Source organism: Manacus candei, unplaced genomic scaffold, assembly GCF_025592945.1.
Source record: "Manacus candei isolate 608988 ecotype Guabito, Panama unplaced genomic scaffold, ASM2559294v1 h1tg000075l, whole genome shotgun sequence".
NCBI lineage: Eukaryota > Metazoa > Chordata > Aves > Passeriformes > Pipridae > Manacus > Manacus candei.
This window is the reverse complement of record NW_026138123.1, coordinates 408,147-430,801: the sequence shown is the minus strand read 5'-3', so window position 1 is coordinate 430,801 and position 22,655 is coordinate 408,147. Positions and strand designations below refer to the sequence as shown.

At 38.0% G+C, this 22,655-nt stretch overlaps 1 protein-coding gene across 2 annotated transcripts; it reads right to left on the bottom strand.

Moving 5' to 3' along the window:
* Nucleotides 1-958: 958 nt before the first annotated feature.
* Nucleotides 959-22,094, bottom strand: XG (Xg glycoprotein (Xg blood group)). 2 transcript variants are annotated; one of them, XM_051809140.1, is made up of 9 exons: nt 21,690-22,094; nt 11,354-11,395; nt 10,983-11,039; nt 7,317-7,352; nt 5,454-5,519; nt 4,512-4,568; nt 3,832-3,870; nt 3,433-3,552; nt 959-2,249 (listed from the first exon to the last, which is right to left on the bottom strand). In XM_051809140.1, the coding sequence occupies exons 1-9, from the start codon at nt 21,748-21,750 to the stop codon at nt 2,233-2,235; spliced, it is 495 nt and encodes a 164-aa protein (XP_051665100.1). In that variant the 5' UTR covers nt 21,751-22,094; the 3' UTR covers nt 959-2,232. The 2 variants fall into 2 exon arrangements, with proteins under 2 accessions (XP_051665100.1, XP_051665101.1); XM_051809141.1 differs by lacking the exon at nt 5,454-5,519.
* Nucleotides 22,095-22,655: the final 561 nt, after the last annotated feature.

The following is a 22,655-nucleotide window of genomic DNA, read 5'->3' as shown; positions in this document are numbered from 1 at the left end:
CCTGGTTAAAAAGGTAATTAGTTAACACTGAAAAGTGTGCCTGCACACTGGTATATTGGCCGCATGCTGATATAGTTAGACCAAAGAGCTTCAGAGGGTTAAACACTTGGGTAAGCAGGGTTTATCCATTCAGATTCATGGTTTTTGTTCAAATTATCTGTAATAAATTGGCTTTTGGGCTAACATTAACATGAGTAATAAATTATTTTGAAAACACTGTGGGCAATTTTAAATGAAGTGTCATAGTATGTCAAAAGCAAAAATGTTAACAGTGCACATAGATCCTTCTCTAAACAGGTACTGGGAAAAAAAAGATAGTTAAGCTGGTTTGGTTGGTTTTTTCCCTGTAATTTGTCATTAGTTTGAAGCATTTCTTTTTCTGCCCTAGTGGGACACAGTTGAACTTGTGTATAGAAGGTACCAGTCCTCATATGTCCCGGAAAGTAGCAAACAAAATAAACAAAACTTAGATCATCTTAGATAAAACACAGTATGTGTTTATTGAAAATTTTCAGGAGAAAGAAACAAAATATATATTTTTTCCTGGTTAAACAAACAACTGAAGTGGTAATAGCAAAAGACTTAACATTTCATTACTCAAAACTTTATGTATACCTGAAAAAATATACATCAATCTGTTCTAACTATTAACTTGGAAAATTAGTATATTAAAAGAAATATCAAGTGTCCTTGAAAACTATATTAAAAATATTTTCTCATTCATAGATTGAAAGTGATAGCCACAAAGGTGTTCATTTTTTTGCAGGTTGTCAAGGTATTTCCATATTTAAACTGATGTACATTATAATTTCTTACTTTCAGAATCAGAATAAAGATTGTGACAATCTAAGAAACTGATATATATCCATTTTAAAAATAATTTAGATGAATAGTATTCTACTTTAAGAAAAAAGTACTTTTCCAGTTTATGTCTTCCTCTCAACAATTTAATAAATACAAAGTCATGTTTACCTTCATCTAAATGGAATTTTGGTAGCAAAACCATGCTTTGCATACAAAATTAAGATAACAACATAGTGATTGCCTTATGCTTTAAAAAGTTAGCTAAAATGGAAGTACTGTCAGTAAACTAATAGTTTTGTCATCTTTCATCTGCATTTCACTTATTTGCTGGTATTTTGATTCAGTTAGCTAAATGAAGTCAGCGAGACTGGAAAAGTGTTAGTTTTTGTGATAGATTTATCTACAGAAGGACGTTTGTGAGACCGTCAAGGTTGATTAGGAATGAGGCAAAAAGATGAAACAGTTTTGCTAGAAAAACTATGTGAACCACACTTCCACGGATGTATAAAGTTTAAAAGTTATGACTTAGATTTTAGAGAATAAAGTGTCACAAACCCATTCTCAATGAATCAGAAAGCTTTGTACCCATTGTCCCTTTTCAGAAGCTATGAATAATATGTTGTTTTTTAAAAAAAACAGCTTCCAGATTAGTGCATTCAAAGGTTCCTAGAGCAAGGCCTAAGTTTTCAAAAAGAGAAACTAAATTAATGCGAAATTCTAGTTCCTGAGAAGAGCCATTTCAGTAATTAAGTAATTAAATAAATAAATACAGAAATAAAATCAGCATGTGTTTCTCTTATTTTTATTTTTTTAAAGTGGTTTGTCAATATACATATTCTTTTCAATTTATTATAAAATTAGGAATGAATTTTCTACCTATACTTCCTTTCACTTTGCTAAAATTCAGACATAAATACAAAGTAAAGGCAGTAAAATTTTTAATCCTTTAGACAACTATAAGTTTTCCTTAAATATTATAAATATTACAGAAATATACTGAAAAAAACCCAACATGCATGAATGAAAATGGCAAACTCCTTTATCCTATTCTATCAGAGGGATTGTTTTTTGGGTAATTTTGAAAAGAGAAAAAGAAATTTGTTTGATGACTCAAATGCTGACAAACCCAAAACTTTCCATTTTTAGCTTATAATGTACTTGATTTCTTTATTGTTTAAAATAATTTCTGAGTCAAAATCCATATCCAACATTTATAAATGCACATCAGATAGTGCAATACAATCCCTGGATGTTTTAAGCATATCTTTGATGACATGAAGCTCAAGGCACAAAAGTGACATCAAGTTAGAGAGAACAGTCTCGACAAAACATTCATTAGAAGAAGATTTTTTTTTTGTCAGAACAGCACAGTAGAATGTCACCAACCAAAGGAGCCTGTGATCAGAGGGCAACTCTTCCTTCAGTGGTTTACACTGCAGCCCCACCTGAAAAATTAAGATTGAACATTCAGTATTTCCACTGTGGATGCTCTTTGCCAGCTTTTCAGAGTATTTTTTGCTTGAGACAACAGGTAGAACCTTGTATCCCCAGAGACACACAGACAGCCTTCCCCATTTGTCTCACTCCCCATTTCTAGAGGGCTGTGGGATCACTGACCTGATGCTTTAGTCACATTCTGGCCATACAAACGGAGGGAAAATGAGTGACTTTAGGGACCCTGAGGGCACAAACAGCCTTCACAGCCCTGACCAGCCTCTTCCAGGGCGTCCAGGGCTATATTACAGCTGGATTTCCCCTATGTAACCCTGCCCAAGCCTTCCCACAGTGCCTAAGCAGCAGCAGCTGCCCTGGAGCCTGCCATGGTACTCCTAGACTTCCTGAAGTGCCAGGGGATTACACATTCTTAGAATCGCTTAGAAAATTACTGATCTCTTAGAAATGCCTGTGAAGCTTCTCCTGCATTCCACTTATTTCTTAGCTATTAGTTTCATTAGAGAACACATAATGTGAATTAGAGGTTTAAATTGCCCCCTATGACAGCAAAGGGCCAGGCCCACACTGTTCCCACAGAACCACGAGCCAAGGGCAGCCAGCGCATGGCCCAGGCTGTTGCCTCCCTGGTGGTGGGTGTGCACAGAGTGGTGGTGATGGCAACTGGGCCAGCCATCATCAGGTCAAGACAAGGCAACTAGTCAGGCCACAGGCCAAGCCAGGACACCCAGCCAGCCACCTGGACTCAAGGCTGGGACAGGTGTGTGGGGATGTGGTACAGCCTGGGGCAGGAATCCTACCCAGGCCAGAGCTAAAATGCAGGTCCTGGCCAGAGGGTACATGGGGTACCCCTGGTGAGGCTGATCTGAGGCAACCAGGCTGTTTTCCACATGCAGAGCCACAACAGGCAGGCACTTCTGTGGTGGCATTGACCTCACACCCTGTAATTTCCTTCACAAAGTGATGTATATCCATCTTCTGGGCATGTTATGGCTTCCCATGCTTGTCCGTGATGAAGAATATTAATTACCAGTGTCTCTTAGAGACCAGTGAGGCTCATTAGGACAAAATTTTTAAATGCCTTTATTCCTGCCCTGTTTCTGCCCCCACTCAAATTGTTTATCAAATTCCCATCTACTTTAGAACTAAATCAGTGGGAAACTGATTTCGTCTTACCACGTGGTTTGAAACAAAGTCTCTTATTCTTGTAAGCAGAGTAGGCTGCTATCGATCCAACAACCAATATTACAAAGGCAGAAATTACAGGCGATGTAACTCCAGCTATTAATCCTGAATCTGTGGAAAAAGAAAGGTTTGGCTTTTATTTCAGAGGCATTGAAATAGTTCGACTTAAGCATATTGTGTACTAAAGTATGCTTTTACCAAACTGTGAGAACTGTCTGGTGAAACAATAGAATTAAGCAGACGAATAGAAATTATGTTACATTACAGCTGGTGTGAAAATGTTGTCTTAAAGCCTAATTTAGTATATATGCTACTTTTATAAGGCTAACATTGTTTTTCTATATCATGATGATCAGAAATAAATTGTAGAATAAATGATTTACTCTATACCTGTGTTTCCTCCATGATTGAAATGATGCTCCTCTTCTCCTGGAATAGAGAGTGAAGTTTCATCAAAGAAATGTTTGTCAACTTGTTTTGAGAACTCAGCCTTTTGCTCAGCAAAGTATAATTTTGTATAAGAGGGCAAAAGGTGCAGCTTGACAGGACCGCAAGAGAGGAGCTCCCCTTCTAGTCCTCACTGACAGCTGTGCTGACTGGAGGAGTAACTTCATCCTCCTGACACTTCAGTTTTGGAGAAGAATATTATCATCTAATAGAAGTGTCATACCTAGCAGTCTGCATCAAACTGATTTCACAGGGAGTGGGAGGCCAGTATGCTCTGGCTATTCTGTGCTGCCAGACAATCAGATGACTTATCTGTAATTTAAGTCAAGATCTGGTGCATCTGCTTTCAGTTCTGGGCAGAAACCCCTTGCTTTGGGACTGTCCTAGCTGAATTCAAAGGGATAAATCCGGCAGGGTTCTGGCATGTGCTAGAATGCTACAAAATGTTTAGGAATATGTTTCAAGTTTTAGCTTCAGGCTCATAGCCATGTTTTTTGGTGAAGAATAGCTAATCTAAATAAAAATGTCCCTCAGAGACAAACAGATTACCACTAAAGCAAAACCAAACAGCTCTGATTTACAAGTGTTAGGAAGAAGGTGCAAGGGGAATTGGGAAATGCTACCTGTTATGACCGGTGGTAAAGGCTTCCCATCAAGGAGATCTGAGTCATCAAAACCTCCTGCAAGATGAAGATTAAGATTCTGGTTGCAAAATTATCCAATCAATGTAACCCCTCCAGTTCCCTTGTCCACTCCTTTTTTAATGTTCTAGGGAAGCATGAGAGACCTCTGAAATCCCAGCTTCGACATAGTAGATGGGTCGTGTGTCTTGCACTGAATGGTCACCTACCCAAATTCACCTGAAAGCTGAAGCTCTAACACTGTTGGTGTCTACCAGTTCTCCACCTGTGGGATATGTGGACTCGGGCTCTCAGTAGCACAGATCCTTATATAATATTGACATCTCGAATTCCAGTGGTTCCTGAAGCAGAAAGTCAATGGGTCCTTTCTAGGAAAGACTCCAGAAGGACATGTCCATGGCTCACCACTACAGTCATACTAGAAGTAAATACAGGATACATGGTGGTAGCCAGGATAGCTGTGCCAATTTCATTTTATTTAAGTGGGTGTCCGGGATCGCACTCAGAACAATACAGGTTTACATCCCTCTCCTCAGTCCCACTAGCTGTATGCCTCAGAGCCATCTCAGATGCACATCTCAGTACAGATTTGAACACAGGCTTATCCATGTCCTGTGGCTAGATGTCAAATTTGAACCGTCTCATAGTGCAGTGTATACACGCCCAAAACAAAAATGTAAACAAAGTATTAGTCTCATACCACTTAGGAGACAGTATCTCACATTTTGGGCAGACAGAAAATCTTTATGGTACCAACACTAAAGCTCAGAAAATCTTTCCAAAGATTGGAACAGTGATTAAAAAGGGAGATGATGGGAAAGGATGATAAAAGCTATTAATAAAGAAATAAGAGAGTAAAGTCTTAAAAATATCTGCTCTGAACAGTTCATAGGGCTAGATTTTCTTAGGAGAAAATATTCTTACCAGAATTACTATAACTTCCTGGTCGTGGTGGAAGAGGTGGGTATAAAGGTTTTCTTGAGATGTCACCTATTGATAATTAATATTGTTAGATGGTTGAATGGGCAAAACTGGGAGCTTTAAATAAAAAGTATGATAATTTGAGATTTTCTACCTATTTCTAATTTGTCCTCCAGCGAATTAAGAAAAGGGCTTTGTCACTATTTAAAACTACTTAAGCATTATATCAACAAATAGCTAGCTACTAAAACTGATTTGAGAGTGAACGGGGAATGTCTTCTAAATTAAAACATGAGAAGAATTCATGAAAATGTTGAAGGAAAATATTTAATGTATTTCTGGCAAGTGCTAATACTGTTTAATGCTGACAGGGAGATACAATGTGTTACTTGGGTGTCAGTGGTTCAGTTTTGCAGAGCTGACAGAGAAGCTGGTGTTCCAGGCTGGGCCAGAGGCAACAGGTCATGTCTGTGCCATCAGCAGGTATTAATAAAATCTGCAGATTAGTTTCATCTAACAGATGCTGAATTTATCTACTGCATGATGAAATTTCTGCTCTTGAACTGTGCAAAATGAACTCAGACTTCAGCTTCATTTTTTTTTAGGACTTTGTGCTAGCATTTGCCATAGTATTGGAAAGAGATGCATTGGCTAGAGCAGGAGATCTGACTCATAGCAGTTTCCAAACTGCACATACAGTGCTGGAGTAGCACGAGCTCACTCAGGTCAAAACCTGCAAAATTTAATGTCCAGGGCTGTTGCTCTGCATATGTAGAGTACGTCCTCTCTTGCAATTCTTTCTTCAGTCAGTTCAGTCACATATTTAACTGTTCTCATAGCCAGACAGAGAATTTAGCTCTGAATAAATCAAAATTAGGTCACAGAAATAAATAGAACTTTCTCTCCCCCTCCTTAAATCTTTCTTTCACCTTCCAAACATGCCAGATGCCCTTTCACCATGTTTTCTCTTGCCTAGCTGCTAAATAGTATGCTTCTGTTTCTAAGTAGCATTTAGGTTTGGATTCAGCAAATTATTTAGACCTGTGCTAAACGTCTTGTGAGTATAGCCTACAGCCAATGGATTTTAGGTAGAGTCTTAAAACTTTGCTGAATCAGACTTCGTCCAATGAATTATATTCAATGGAAGAAGGGACTTGCTCTGTTTCAGCTCTCTGTGTAATGAACTAAGACTCACTATGGCACAAAAGTAGAAAACTACCAACCCCATTTTTCATTTCTGTTGTGTTCCTGCACTTATTCAGCCTTCTCTAAGGATAAGAAGACATATTCTATGTCATAGCTAATGAAAAATAATGTGCTCAGAAATACTGATAATGAGATACATATCCCTAACCTCATTATACCATGTATGAATGTCAATTAAGAACGTGAACTGTAAATGGAACAAAGAAATAAAAACCAAGGGAAACATCATTTGCCATCCTCAGAGTGAAAACATTGGGTTTATTGAAGATACTTAAGGTATTAATTGATAATTTACTGAATATACTGAACCCATCCTCTCATAACAGTACTCATTAATAACTTGCAGGAATTGAACAATTAGTATGGGCAGGAATAAATGACAATATACACATGGGAATTATTAATGAAATTAGATTAATCTTTGGAATGTGTGGACTAATAAACCACAGGCATGAAGTGCCACTGGGGAACCTGGAAATGGGAAAACACAATATAAAAGGTGTCATTCTCACTTTACTGCATGTACAGGAGTTGGAATGACTCTCATTACCATAGCTCCTCCTGCAGTATTGCAATCTCTTTTCACAAATTAGGCAGAGTTGAGAAAAAGACTAAAAAAAAATGCCAACATTATATTTAAGGAAAGAAGAGAGTACTCACCCCCACCAAGAGCATCTCCTAAGTGTAGATCATTGTCTAAAAATGAATAGGAGGAAGATGCAGAAAAGTGAGTTAGACACAACTCTTGTGGGAAGTGAAATGTTAGTTTTAATAGAACATGTACAACTGAATGTTTGACAAGCACCTTTTTCAGGTTAGTCTCACAAACTTACCTAAGCTATTACACTTTTCTTTAAAACTCTAATAGAATCTAGTAGTTTCCTGCACACTAATTGACAAATGATACAGTATTTTCTACTCAAAATATGAAGGGTTTTTTTCTGCTGTAAATGATGTCAAAATAAATCCTATAGTTGAATCAAGATCAATATCTCTAATATATCTGCAAGTACATAAATAAAATTTGCTATGTTAACATAATAAACCTATCTTTTAAATATGTTGTGCTGTATCTATTTTTTAAATATGCTAAATTGTCAACACCTATGTCTGTGCTCAAAACTAGTATATGTATGTTTGGCTTAAGTGTAATTTATTGAACTACAAAAACTGAATACCCATTTCAAGAACAAATACTAGGAAGCAATAAACCCACTTGGAGAGAGAGATTGAATCAACTAATCTATGTGAGGGTCACGGTGACATAAAAATTTTGCTTCAGGCAATCCAATGCACCTGTCTGAGGTTGGGTGATAGCCTAGTTTTTCTTTGCCTGAGCTAGAAAGGTTTTATAATAGACTTAAATGTCTGCATGTGCATGTTACACAGAAAATCAACAGGCTACCATTGCCACAGCACTGTACACGTGTCTTGCTGTACCTGGGATGGAATTTTCCATCCAATAAACAACTTGTCTATGAGCTGCAGATGCAAAAAGAGGAACTCTGTTTCCAACATACGGATGTGGATATGAGTGTGTGGGTGATATTTTAAGGTGTATATGGAATGATGGCGAGTTCTGACAGAAATACATTAGATGGATGCCATAACTCCAAGAATCCCTTTCTTTACACTTATAAATGTGGAGTGCTACAATAAATCAGAAGAAATGGGACAGCAAAACCTACCTAAATTTTGACACCAGTGCTTATTGCCACAGACAATTTGACACTCTCAATTAAATAAATATCTTTTTCATTATAATTGTGTTAGAATTCCCAAATCACCACACAGAAATCTGCCTTCTTGTGTTCTTTATATCCAGCAGGAGTGAGAAGCTGCTTTTGCACAATATCTAGTTATCTAGTCTCATTTGTGTGGCAACTCAGAAATGCTTTGGTGTCATCAGGAAATGTGGCAGGAAAGTGATCAAATTCATTCTACATAATTTGGTTTGTTCTTGTCAGGTGTTGATCCTCCCTATGTCTGGCCAGAAGAGAGTTGCATTTCAAAAATACCTTTACCTGTCAAATAGTAACACTGCGAGAAGGAATAAATTGAAAACTGGATTCAATTTATTATTGATATGAAGAATTCATGTAAAATTTAGGGTTCTGTTCTGGAGGATTCATGCAGGGATTTGTTGCATAAATGCTAAGGGTGATATGAATGAAATACGAATGGAAATGCACGTGTCTGCAGGGACCAAAAAAATCAGCAAAGTGTTAAAAGAAGAGACAATAAAAGTCACTATTCCCTCTGTAAAACTGAGGAATATGTTGTTTCTGTCAAAACCAGCTGGCCTATGTTCCCATAAGATGACAGCACAGATGACTTGTCAGCAGAGGAAAAGCAGAAAGAATTTCTACACCAAAGGTTGCAGCATATCACTACTTTTCCTGATCATCCATCCAGAAAATAAGTCTTGGACATAGTCCGTGTATTCCAAACAAGCAAAACCAGATAGTGGGCAGCAACCTGGCATAGGGTTCAGAGACAATGAAGTAAGAAATATTATGAGGCAAAAGAATATCTCCATAATACCCGATTTCTCCTAAAGGATATAAAAGATCTGTACATAAACAAGCTCGTCATTCCTGATCACGAAGAACCACAGAGACAGGATAAGAGCTCAATAGCTAGCATACCTTGTCCCATATTGCACATGATGCTCACCAGACCACCTAAGCACATACACCTCAGTGCTCATGAGCACAGGGGTTTGAGGATATGGCTTAATTAAATCAAACGCAGGATGAATGTGAGTGAGTAAAATCAAGTTATTTTGAAATTTTGTAAATAAACGTTACCTTCTGTTAAATTTTGTGATGAATTTTGTTGCACTAGGAAGGTACCTACTGGAGAGCTTCAGCTCAGGCAGAGATGTGTGGGATGCCCAAAGGACATGGCCTGTGTAGTAATTGGCCTCAACTGACCAAAAATCTCGGCCAGCCTCACCTCTCAATGGTATTGACAGGACGAGACATAGAGGCAACCCTGACATTAAGATGAAGCATTAGGCAGGTGTTGAAACATACTCTTGTTTCATCTTTCTGCACTTTCCAAATCCAATAATTGATTTTTAACACTGTGGGCTTGGGATTTTTAAAACTCTCTGCAGTCTTCTTCAGTGCTGAAAGAGATTCCGAATGGTCTGTAAAATGTGGAGTTCTTAATTCTCAAGAATTAGTGCAGTGGATTCGAATCATTTGGCAGTCATATCTCAAACAGATTTCTGAGTCCCTAAAAATCAAATTCATTTCACCTGACTGAGGCAGCTTCAGTGCAGATATTGGAATCCCTAAGCTACCTTTAAACGTGACCAAGGACAGAGTATTTTAGGCACAGTTCAAGTAACTTACTTGAAATGTTTACATTAGAATGAGATCAAATCCACAATTAGTGCAATATTTTAAAATAGACAGACACTTCTAATGTAGGCCAAACGCAGATTTTCTTGGACAAATGAAGTGGGAAGGAAGAATGCAACCACTAAAGGATCCAGTAGCTACCACATTCACAAAATGCTGCCCCTGTTTGTTCAAAGAGCAAGCCCTTCGTTGTGTGGAAAATATAACTGCTTTCGTGTATCGCAAGTCTTACTGCACTGTTTATCCAGAAAAAGACCTAAAGTTGTTGTGTGGGCTAATGTTATCCAGCATTTTCCAATTCAAATATTTTGTTTGATAGACAGAAATTTATTTCAGTGTTGTTTAGGTGGAAAAGCTCTATGTTATTATAACTTGTTCCATAAAAAATATGTTTTTTTTCAGCATTAACATTGGAATTTATTGTTTGGCATTCTCAGGACTACAGCTAAAACCATTTGGTTCTCTCCACCGTCTAGAGCTCTTTTTCCTTTATGACACAGGTTTTGTAGCAACCAGTACTAGATAATATGAAGTAAATACATGGTGAGAAGAAAGAACACCTAATTTCCTTCTGATTCTTTTCCAAGTCTGTTATCAAGCATCATGAATAATTATGCAAAGAGAAAAAAGAATGGGAAAAAAGTAGAAGATCAGTTATCCATTTTTAGCAACAGTTACTCATTGTTATACTCCTCAGGGAGTTCAATACAGTCTGGAAAAGCGTGAAGAAGATTTTCAGGAAATAAAATATCACTGGCCAGTTAGGCTGTAAAGCCTTATTGGAAGTGGTCAAGACTTGTAAATGGTAACTGTCAAAAAACCACTTACTTTACATAAAGAAGACAGCTATAATTTAAATAATCTCAGCTAAAGTACAGTAGCAAAAATTATCAAGAATCTCATGAGACAGTTTCTTACATATAGAAAATCAGCTTTATAACCTATTATTACTCACTCAGCACAGGCCTTGTGGGTCTTCTGATCACTGTAGGCTTCCTTGTAATTATGTCATCTGGTGGACACAATGACATGCCAATAAACAATAAGCTTCAACTTAACAAAAGCAGCTATCTGCAAATCTAGACAGCTGTTTATCACAGCAGAAGCTAAAAATGAAGGGATGTGTTTTCAAAGCCATTTTTTGTTTGTTTGTTTTAAAGAAGTCTTTCATTTTATGACAGAAACATTGAAATCTAGCATTTTCCAGTTCTGTATCTCTTTAACTTAAGTGGTAGCCACTTCATATTCCATTCCTCAAGGAAAAAGACCTAAGATTTATTATGGGTGTAAATGCCATAGTAAAATAAGGATGTGAGATTTACATACCTGGGTGATCAAGGGCATCAGCTAAATCAAAATCGCCTTGACCTATAAGGAATGTGACAAAAAAAAAAGACACTAAGTCAGTGGACGGGTTTCCATGACCTCCAGACCTGAGGGCTCTGTACAGAGCCAGAACACCAGTAAGAGGCAAAAAATCTCCCCATCCAAACTGGAGCAGGCACAGAACAAGCTGTCAGCTGTCATCCCTGTGCTGTGCAGACCTGAATGACTGTGAGAGATGGGCTCATTTAATTCAAAGAAGCTATTTGTTTGGGTAGTGCAAAGAGAAGCTGCTCTCTCATGTTATCTATATTCATCTGCTGTGCAAACATGCCTTTGAAGAACACAGGTTGCCTGTTATAGGGCACAGGACTATTGCCAGGAGACAGCTGCAAATAGCATTCAGTGTGGTACTTGCAAACCAAAATCATTAGGTGAGAATTTTTAATATCTTCATTATTATTTTACTAGCGCAGCTTCGGAGAGCAGCTTTACTGGCAAACCTGTGATCACTTGTAACACAAATCAACTTTCTTTTTTTAATTCTTCCTGTAACATGGGCCAGAAGCAAAAGATACTAAGATGTGTTTACTTAATTTAGTTTCCCTGTACGTTAAAAAGTCTGAGAAGTGAGGAAAAAAAAATCCTTCCTGTTCTGTGTTAGGTGACCATAATGTCTTTAAATGTCACAGCAGGGCAATTAGCACCCCGACTTTTGAAATTAGCAGGTAAATAAAACTAGGAAATATTTAAAATATATAAACTGAAGCAGACAACTTTGAACAGAACACACACAGTTATTCTTGTGAGTTTTACTTTCAACTCTACAATCTGCCACTTTCCTTTTAATACACAGCATTCATGAAACACCTCTTTGCAGAATATGTATCCATTAGTTTTCATCCAGGCTGAAACTGCATCATCCTTGTGTTTGCATTCCAAATACAAGATCAGCTGGCACAAACTGACAAAAAGTCTTGATGTGTCATGACTTCCCTAAACAGAAAAGTATTACTGTGCTCTATCGAGTAAGCCTCAAGATGCTCTTGTTCTGCATCTGTTTATTTTCCCATCTAAAAAGCTTAATACCAAACTCTTCATTGAAGTGTTTTTCTTGATAAGTCTTGAACACTTCACAGCAAGAAAGGCAATGTTGTTCAAGTGGGGAAACTGAGCAACAGAGAGAGGCTGTCAGAGGTTCTTCAGCACAACTGTGCTCTGGCTTCAGCTCAGCTCCCTGATCTTGACAGGTGCTGTACATCTTCATGGCATTCTTTTCATTAATCACTGTTCCTGAATAATAGTTCTTGCTGTATCAAAGAGCTCCCAGAAAGATTAATTATCAGTGGTGAAACACTGTGTGATCCTCAAATAAGAGTCAGCACAGGAGCATAAAGTAGAAATGTTTTGATTCCCGTGATGATTTTAATGTGAATCTGTGAACTTAATTATAGCTGGGGTCTGACAGAAGAGATAAAGCAAGGTTGGAATGCAAAGTAGCAAATGGCTTCTAAAGCAAATCTGTCCCTACAAAATATTATGAGGAACCCATGTTTGGTAAGGAAAAATAGGTAACAGCATAAGGCTTTCCCACTAACATTATTAGAGTAGCATTTTATCTCTTATAATTTGATCTGTTCTCAGTGTGTCACCTTATCCTGCCACCTCTCCTTCCGGTGCTCTGGCCACTAACCTTGCCGAGTCCAGTAACCATTGGATGGGTCTTTAGGTGGATAATATTAATGGAATTTATAGAATGATTTGGGTTGGAAAGCACCTTAAAGACCATCTAGTTCCAACTCTCCCTGCCATAGGCAGGGACAACTCCCATCAGACCACGTTGCTCAGGGACCCATCCAACCTTCCAGGGATGGGGCATCACAGCTTCTGCGGGCAACATGTTCTGGTACATCATGACCCCTACAGTAAAAAAAAAAAAAAAAAAGTGTTCCTAACATCTAATTCAAACCTACTCTCTTTCAGTTTAAAGCCACTACTACAGCTATATTCTAAGACACTGACAGGTTGGTTTTTTAAGTATGAAGCAATTAAATATATAAATACATAAAATAGATAAGTTGCTTCATCAGAATATATTCCCTGCCAGAGCCCTGAGTGCACCACCAGCTTTTACTGGCCCTGAGTCCCTGTCCATGGGCTGTCACACCATGCTGCTCCCCAGCCATGGAACCATTTGATCTTGATGCAGGCCACTACCAGCAGGCTGACATCCTGGCCTTGCCTTGACTTATATGGTCAAATTATATGTTTATGAAGCATTTCTTCAGTGTCAGGAGTATAAGCAACTTAAATTTGACTGTCCTTTGATTTTGTCCTCTGGTTAAATCCTCACTTGATTGACATCCTGAGTGCTGGAGGAGGCTGTCTGACCTGAGCCCCGCTGCCACAGGATGCTGTTGTCAGGGCTAAAACCATTTCATGTTGGACTGAGCCATCAGAAATAATTTTGTAACCATAATCAGAATATGAGTCATCAGAAATAATTTTGTAACACTGAATAGCTGTTGGCAAAACCAGCTTTGTTACAGGTCCTGACATGCAGGAACTAACAATATGGAAAGCAACTACCGAGGTCCTAATGTTGCAAAGAGAATGTGACAATATCATCTCATGAAGGAAGACTGGAAAACTTCAGGTACCATATTTCTTTGAAGTTAGAAAACAAATAAAAATAAGAGGTGGAATCTAATAAGAATTCAAGCAAGATGATGCAGATGCTTTCAACTGCTTGAGAACTAAAGCAAAACAACAGACTGAAACAGTTACTAACATCTGCCCTTCTCCTGGACAACAACAACATTTCCCTCTCCTATTGTATGTCTGTTCTGTCATCAAAAACCTGGGAAAAGGCAAAAGGAGTTGTTTTGAGACTGCAAGGGAGAAATAGAAGAAAGCTACATCAATTTTAAGAAGAGAATTTTTTCAGATTGATATTTTAAAAATGATTTCTGACAGTAAATCTAGCAATAAAAAGAAACAGACTGCTTGGGAGGAAGACAGGAATCCACATTGAAATCTCTTTATCTGTGTAAATATAAGCCTTGACAGATGGGCAGTTTGTATGTGGACATCTGTGCAGTATTACAAGTGATATTGCAATAAACCAAAAGATTGCTTAGACTTCCATCCCAACTTCCTCTGATAATAGGATCAAATGACCACAAGGACTAGGACTTTGTGGAGCAGAATTTTAAATGCTCATTACTACTTCTGAGACTGTACCTAGACATTTTAAGAATCTAATTTTGGAGGATAACAGATGGTTAAATAGCTGAACAGCCCAGACTTCATTCACAAAAGGGTGCGTCTAAAAACAAAACCACATTAGAAACTCAGAATATTTAGCTCAATAAGAACTGCAGTCACTTCAGAGAACTTTGAAGATAAATGACAAGGAAAATAAATTACTGAAGCTTCTCCACAGAATAAACAGACTGAAAGAAATTAATTTTCCACATATAAAAATGACCCTTTTTTTGGATCAGCTTCCATAATATAAACAGCTAGAAATATACTCATGAAAATGAGAATGAAAGACATTTTAGTGGGGTGAAAACAGCTTTGTGCCTTTGGGGGTTTTATTTGATTGGGGCTTTTGTATATGCTTCTTGCTGTTTGTTTTGTTGGTTGAAAAAAGTTATGAGACCTGAATAGTTACGAAGATATTTAGCTATGCAGGTGGTAACAGAGTTATTTCTGTTATTACTACTTTGGGCTAGTATGCTATTTCTTGGCATAACTTCTAACCTTTCTTCTGGGAGTATCCATGTTTTGACAAAGAAATAAAATTACTGTAATACTGGTGTAATTGGGTGGTCCTCAATGATTCATAACAGAGAATTTGAAAAAATGCTTATAAGCATTGCCTAACACCGCAAAACAGTCATCTGCAAATGAGAAAATGCAAAGCTAAGAAGGCAAGCCTTCCAGATGGATATATGGATTGTATTGAGAAAAGACCTATTTTAATTCTGTTTATGCTAGCTGCTCAAACACAATGACCTATAATAACAGCAGGACTTTTGCTAGCACTGACAATTTTATTTGGGATGTAATTCCCTCATTCCCACCCAAGACCTGTAGCTGTGCCAGTAAAAAAATGAAGTGTAGACCCAGCCTAACCTTTGTAATATCATATGTGGAAGGCTGGTGATATGGAGACTGTTACGGTTGCTGTTTGCCACAGAGATACTAAGACAGTTTTAAGTAATTTCCCTTGAATATAAGACACATCCTGCTGAAGCACCATGGAGCTGAGGTAATCTTACCCTGCCAAGGCAGTCAGTTCCCTGCAAAGCCCTCAGGCACATGTGCATTTAATGTTCACAAGCTTTGGCCCATATTAATTTTCTGAAAATGTCACACAAATATCCAGTAGCTAAAATGCAGACAGGAGTGTCTTTTGTCTGTGATTTAATTTGTTACCTAAATGTTAGATGGATCCATCACCCTTTAACTATGTAGCTGTTTGATCACAAGGAGTATTTACGAGGAACAAGGTTGGATTCTGCAGGTGAGTGTTACCAGTCCATCATTGTAACTGTGGTCAGAAGCTTTCTGACAGAAAGCTACCATGACATCACTCTGCAATTTCTAATTTCCCTAAGTAGGCTCAGTCCTGCACTGAATCCATACAAGCAGAGCTTGTGGCCCTTAAAATGATGCATATTTAAATAAGACAGCATGAATATTGCTAAGTGAGAATCCGGTTATGTGACAAATGAAATTAACTTCTCAGGCTTTTAATATGCACAGTGTAGTATTAAAAATGAAGCTAAGATCCATGAGAAAATGTATTTTTATGCGTTTATACATACATCTCAAATGCATAGATGCCCATGTGTGTTAGATAAATAATTTTGTTATTAATATTATTAAATTATTATGATTAAATTAATTGGTTTTGAGTTCATTACTAGCAGTCATATGATTGGTATGGTATTACCTGTGTTACAAATAAATTAGAAGCAACTAACTTCAAATTGTGAGCTAGATAGAAAGGGGAAAAAAGCTTATTTTACAGTATTTTAAGACATGAACAAGTATGATTTCTTCAGTGTAATTAAATAAGAATTGTTTTGTGAATATAATGAGCTTAAAACATTATGAAGCTGGCAGAGACTGGGGAAGAAGTGAATGACTCAAAAAATGAGAACAAAAATTTTCTAAAAGGGAACAATATGTTACCAAAATCACTCATGAGACCCATTTTATGTACTTTTTAGCTGAAATAGTAAGTTATTCTTTGCACAGACCATTTCTGATTATAATAAAATCATGAGACCTATTTCCTCTGTAATGAGAAAATGGGATGGATTTTCCCATGCATATGATTCAGAACACACCCTTTCATTGATCCAACTTTATTCAGGAAGCAATTATGTTTGTTTAAAGGAAATTACTCATTTAAGAAAAGTTTTGGGAGAACACTAAAGTTTACACCCCAGAGTGGACACTGTGGACAAAATCTCAATTAGCAGGAACTATTTCTTTCATGTAATACCCTCATGATCCATATTTCCTGATGAGGTTACTGTAGCTTGTTTTTCCTTCATGACCCTTTAGTTTCATAAACAATGATTGCCATTACAACTCCTAGATGCTGGGGTGGAAAATGAGTATGCTTTAAAATCTATAATTAAGACCTAAGATCCAGTATATAGACCACAACATGTGGCCTGATTATTGGCTTCATGTTTTTAGCTAGGCCACTTCTGGTTGTAGTTTGAATTCAAGGGAAATTAAAAGGACTGTCTCACTTATTCAAACAAGAACACATTTAAATAATTACTAGCAACTTAGATGGGCTAATAAAGCAAGAGTGGCAGTATTGCTTTAGCTCTGTGCAGCATGGTCTCATCAAACATGAAAGAAAATCTTCTATGATATTCGCTTTGCTCTGGACATACCAACTACACTGGTAAAATACATGCAAAATACCTCTAGATCTTCAGCAGGGGTAGCACAGATCTCAATAGTGCTATCCTGTAACTTAACATCAAGTTGAATTTGTTTCAGGAATTCTGTGCCCCCTGAAGTCACAGTAGCCCATCAGCATAAATATCTATATTACTTCCAAAGGGGTTAGTAATATTGCCAAATCGAAGTGGATGATCAGGGTGTTTTATACAGATTCTTTGTTTGTTTGTTTACGATGCAAGACAGCAATAAAGCAAGGCCTGCCTCTTCTCTCTTTCATGCCATTAAGAACATGTTTTCCAGAAAAGAATGATGCTGGAAAGATTTGCTGGATATAAGCAGGCAGGTCTGTTCAGCAACAAAGTCTCTACAGAGTAAATGAGAAATACAATTAGGCTCCCTTCTCAGGGCTGAAGAAGCCTCTGCGCGTGCCACCACAGTGCACAGAGAAGCCTCTCAGAATAACCCTGGACAGAGGGTGATGGAGCATCAGTTTGTATCTGAATTTCAGAAGCAAGAGACTTGGAAGAGGATCTGACAGCTTAGTCTTCCACAGAGAACTGAAATGAAGAGCCTTGTCATGGTCATGCAAAATGTTGTGAATATCTTGGTTGGATTTATGAACAAAGAGCCAGTTTCTTTCTTTTACCATTGCACTCAGGAAACAAAATGGTCTGTAAGACATTTGTGAATAGAAATATCTGGCTCATATCTCAACTTCTGCTCCTTGCAGATGGTAGTCTACAAGATGGAGCTGCAGTTTTGATGCAATATAGATTGTGATCCTGGGGGCTTTGTTGCTGTTAACTCAGGACTGTTCCTGATGTGGAGTGTATGCTCCTGGTTCCTTCACCACTGGTGTTGTAAGACCTGGGATGTAAGGAAGGAGACCTGGGATGTAAGGAAGGACTTTGCTTTAATTTTTCTGCTAATCTTAGTGCCTACTCTGGCCTTTGTTTCATTTAATATGGAGCATTGCTGCCCTTTAAAAATATATTGCTGTGATTTTACTTCCTACATAAATTCCTCGGGAACTAAAAATCTATTGATGACAGACAAAGCTTATTCAATGGAAGTGGGACTGTTATATTTTCATATTTTCATCCAAGCCCTTTCTATCATCTGAGACGGTGTTTGCCTTCATGAGATACTGTGCTACAGATCAGATTTTAGACAGTATTTTCCCATAACATTCATAGACGTCAGCCTGTGGAAATGAAGGAAGACTAATCAAGACAATCAGAACCTCCCTTCTCTTAAGGGCCTATTTTTATTGATTTCTAAACTTGAAAGAATTCTGACATTTGTTTTTTTAATTACCGTCATGGGACGGAAAAGGATTGACAATTGCTGATGCAAATGAGTTAAAATACATACTGAAAACAGGCAGGTTGGGCACTGTTGCCAGGCTTGCAATGTTTGAAAAGTGAATCTGAGAAGCTGAGTAACTACCCCATTTTTTTTCTCTTCTCAAGCTCTGATGTTGCAACAACTCTGCCATTAGTGTTTCAGTTACTGTTTCAACCAGTTCAGGTATGTCAATTTATCTCGCTGCAATCACAACCTTGAACGATAGCACTGACATGCCTACAGATAATGGCCGTTCTGGTATTGGGAGTGAAATAGTTTTGGAGGTCAGCAGGAGAGAATTTGTTGTCTGATACTTCCCTGCCCTCACTCCCATGAGTGTTTCAGCATGTGCACAGGGACCTCACACAGAACGACAGTGAGGACTGGAGCGAGATGGAGCAGTAAGAAAAACAGGACTGTGTTTTTCATCTCTTCTATTCTGCTTAACTCAAGTGAAAACTACATTATTCATAGAACTAAGTCGCATAGTGTCTCAAATCCAAAGAGGTCTGTAATTTTCTCCCCATAAAGTGCCCAGCTAATTAATCAAGAATACAATTAATTTTGAGTCAAAAACTTAGTAAGCCTTAGCTGAACAGCGGTACATGGCTTACTGGCTAGCAATAAATGCTGTTCCCTTTACCTGTGTAGCATTCCATACCTGATGGAGCAAACTTAAGGCATCTCAGACATCAATCTTTTCACCATCCTTGTTACTAAGTAAACACATGATCTATCAGCTGACCTTAAAGACCATGGATATATAGATTATGTCTATATTGGGAACCTGAGGAGCATTCTGGACAGTCAGGTCTGAGTGAGAGTCTCATCTGCTTTCCAGGTCCATAAAGGAGAGAGCCCTCAGATTGCACTGCTTCCCCACTGCAGGTGTGCACACAGGTTTATGGTCCAAATAAGACCCACACTATGTTTCCAACAAGTGCATGATCTCAGTTACTGGGGGGCTAGGAACCTAACTTTGTGTCTCAGCACAGCCTAAGTGGGCAATGTAGACACAGCCCAAGCTGGATTACCACATGTCAGTCCAGCCTCAGTAACTGACGTGGGATGAACTCCAGTGGAAGGTTTAATTTGGATTGGGGCAAAAGCCATTCAATTCGTTGCTGCAGCTCAACTTACGTGGGAGCCTTCATGCAACCTACCTAGGCTTGGAAATTACAAAAGCCAAAGTAGCTTAAAATGGAAGACTGCACTGCACATGTAAGTTTCTGAACTGTATCAGGTCTCACTTTCCTTGCACAATATGGTCCTTCTTTATGCCATTCTTCTGTTGAGATGTGTCCATCAAGGCAATCTAGCCAACCAACCGAAGATAGCCAGACATAAAGGAAGTGCTAAATGAGAAGTCTGGTCTGACTGTGGTGGCCCAGTAGTTTCTAGAAGTTATCACAGATTGTTACAGCTTAGAAAAGAATTAAACTGCAATATAAAAAGGTGAATAATGCTACAAACATTTCTACCATGAGGAGTCAGACCAGCTTTTTACCAGCATGGTCAAGCCTTTCTCATATCATGTCTTGATTGGGGACTGAGAAGTGGTTCCTGTATATGTCCCCTGAAACATGGTGAATACTTTGATGATGAAATTCAGTGTCTGTTGCTATAGATTAAAACAACTAATTTTGTTCATCAAAGTGGATTAAATAGTTTCCAGAGTCATAAGACTGTGCCCAAAGCTCACAGCAACTTTCAGCAATGACTTCTCCCCCAAAGCAGGGCCTGAACAGGCTCTAAATTAAGACATGCATAAATCAAGAATGATTAGGCTGACTACCTTTATAATTAAAATGGTAGAGTATATGGAAATTGGCTTGCTCATGCTCAGATTATTTGAACAGAAATACTCAACATAAGACAGTCCTCCAGAACAAGAAAACCTGCATGCCAGAGATGAGAGACTGCATGAATCATCACTGCTCACAACACGCTACATGCAGGCCAGCACAGTCCTACTGCTCTGCTCTTTCTATGCAATGTTACTTGCTGAAGACCTCTAAATAATTTCTCATTTGTTAAAATCAAAATATTGCACTAAGTTAAGGCAAAGTGTTTTCCCTGCTCATCACTGCAAGGTCTCCTACGGACTCCATTTCAATCAGGGGTGGTGGGAGAATCAGCAGCAGCAGCAGCTATTTTGGAACTAGTGATCAATGATAGATTTCTTCCTGCAGCCAAACACTGCACTACAAGTTTCTGAAGTAATGCTAATACACAAAAAAGAAAAGGTTACAAGTACACCATATGGCAAGTGCACACAAGGATGATCCTATTTGGTTTGACATCAAGAAAAGTTTAACAGAATGTTTTGCTAAAAGACCTTGTGTTTGAATATAGTTAAATGACTAAGGATGAAAGGGTTACATTTTCCTGACTGCTATTTGTTCATCAAAAATATGTACATAAAATGTATTCAATTCTTACCTAATCCTGCATGAAAAAATGTATGCTTGTGTGCTGAATGCATAGACTAAGGTTAATCAATCAATTATTTATAATTATTTAACCATATGCACCAATACAAAAGCATGAGAATCTTTAAACTGAATAAGAATTTGTTTTTACAAAAAAAACTAATATGTTTCAAGATATGAATAACCGAGAAAAGCTTTAAAACATGAAATCAGTATTCTGCTAAGGATCTCTTTGGAAACTCTTAAGTTCCTCTGGAAGCTCTTATTTTACCGCTTCCATTTAAAAAGTTTATACTCAAGTCTGAGCTTGTGAATAATTTTATGGGAGCAACATAATAGAGAAAATAAGATATTATAAAAAAGAAACTCCAACTAGCATGGCTATTATGAGCAATCATCCAAGAGATATATATATCTTTAGAAACTGCAGAAGTACTTATGTAAACACTCTTGAATGCTTCTCATGAATTGGTAGAAACAAACAAACAAACAAAAGGCAGTAAGCATTTCCAAATAAACAAACATATTTGTTTTAGGGGTTGGAGTTTAAGGTTTTGATTTTTTTTTCATTTTTAATGATCATGCTCTAGAAATAAGCCAAGGCAAAGGTCACTTACCTCTTACATGGACTAGAAGGAAGCCAAAGCACAAAAGAAAAATTCTTCTGAATTTCTCCATGCTCTTCTATGCAGTGCCTTGATTGTACCGCTTGTTTTTTTCCAAGTGATGATGTTGCAATGGCAGTGCCAAGGTTTGAGGGACACACTTAGAATCAGTGTCTCTGCCCAAAGAGGTCTCTCACCATCACATCCGAGCAATGCAGAACAGAGAGAAGTCCCTGAAAACCTGTTTGCATACAAGACAAGTAACAAAAGCAAACAACCCTGCTAGGGCCAAGCTGTGAGCAGCACCTAAGGTGCGAACTGTGCTCCAAGAAATCTATTTATTACCCAGGCAGGAAGCATGGAGAGCGGGGGAAGCAATGGCAGCACCCAATGAGGAGGGAGCCAGAATGCTCTGAGTCCACCTCCTCCTCGCAAGGGAAAACCAACCTGTTTGACATCCTTGCCTTCAAAGCAGGGTGTGGTGCTGTGAGAGCTCAAGTAGCTTGTAAGAGGAGACCATCTTTCTCTGAAGTGCGCTTGAAAGAATCACTCAGACATACTCTGTCCTCAAAGCACCACTTCCCTGCTCGGCTCTTGGCTGAGCAACAACTACTGATAAAGGCAATACTGCCAGCGCCTTAATCCCTAACTCAGGCTGCCATGTTAGGGAATTAGAGGCCAAGAATCTGCTTTGCAGAGACTTGGGAATTGGCTAAAGAGGGATGACAAAAAAATTTTATAAACTTAAATTTTATAAACTAATTTTATAAACGTAAAATGTGATGTTGGACTACACAACTGAAGCATACTCAGTTCCCCAGTGGATTCTTATCTTCACAACGTAAAATAAACATTGCTCATCATGATTTTTTCCATTGACCTAGTTTTGTATTTAATTATACATGTCCATGCATGGAGAGAGATGTCAGACAGCACCAAGTATGATGATACAAAGCTTTGGAAAATGAACAAAATTCA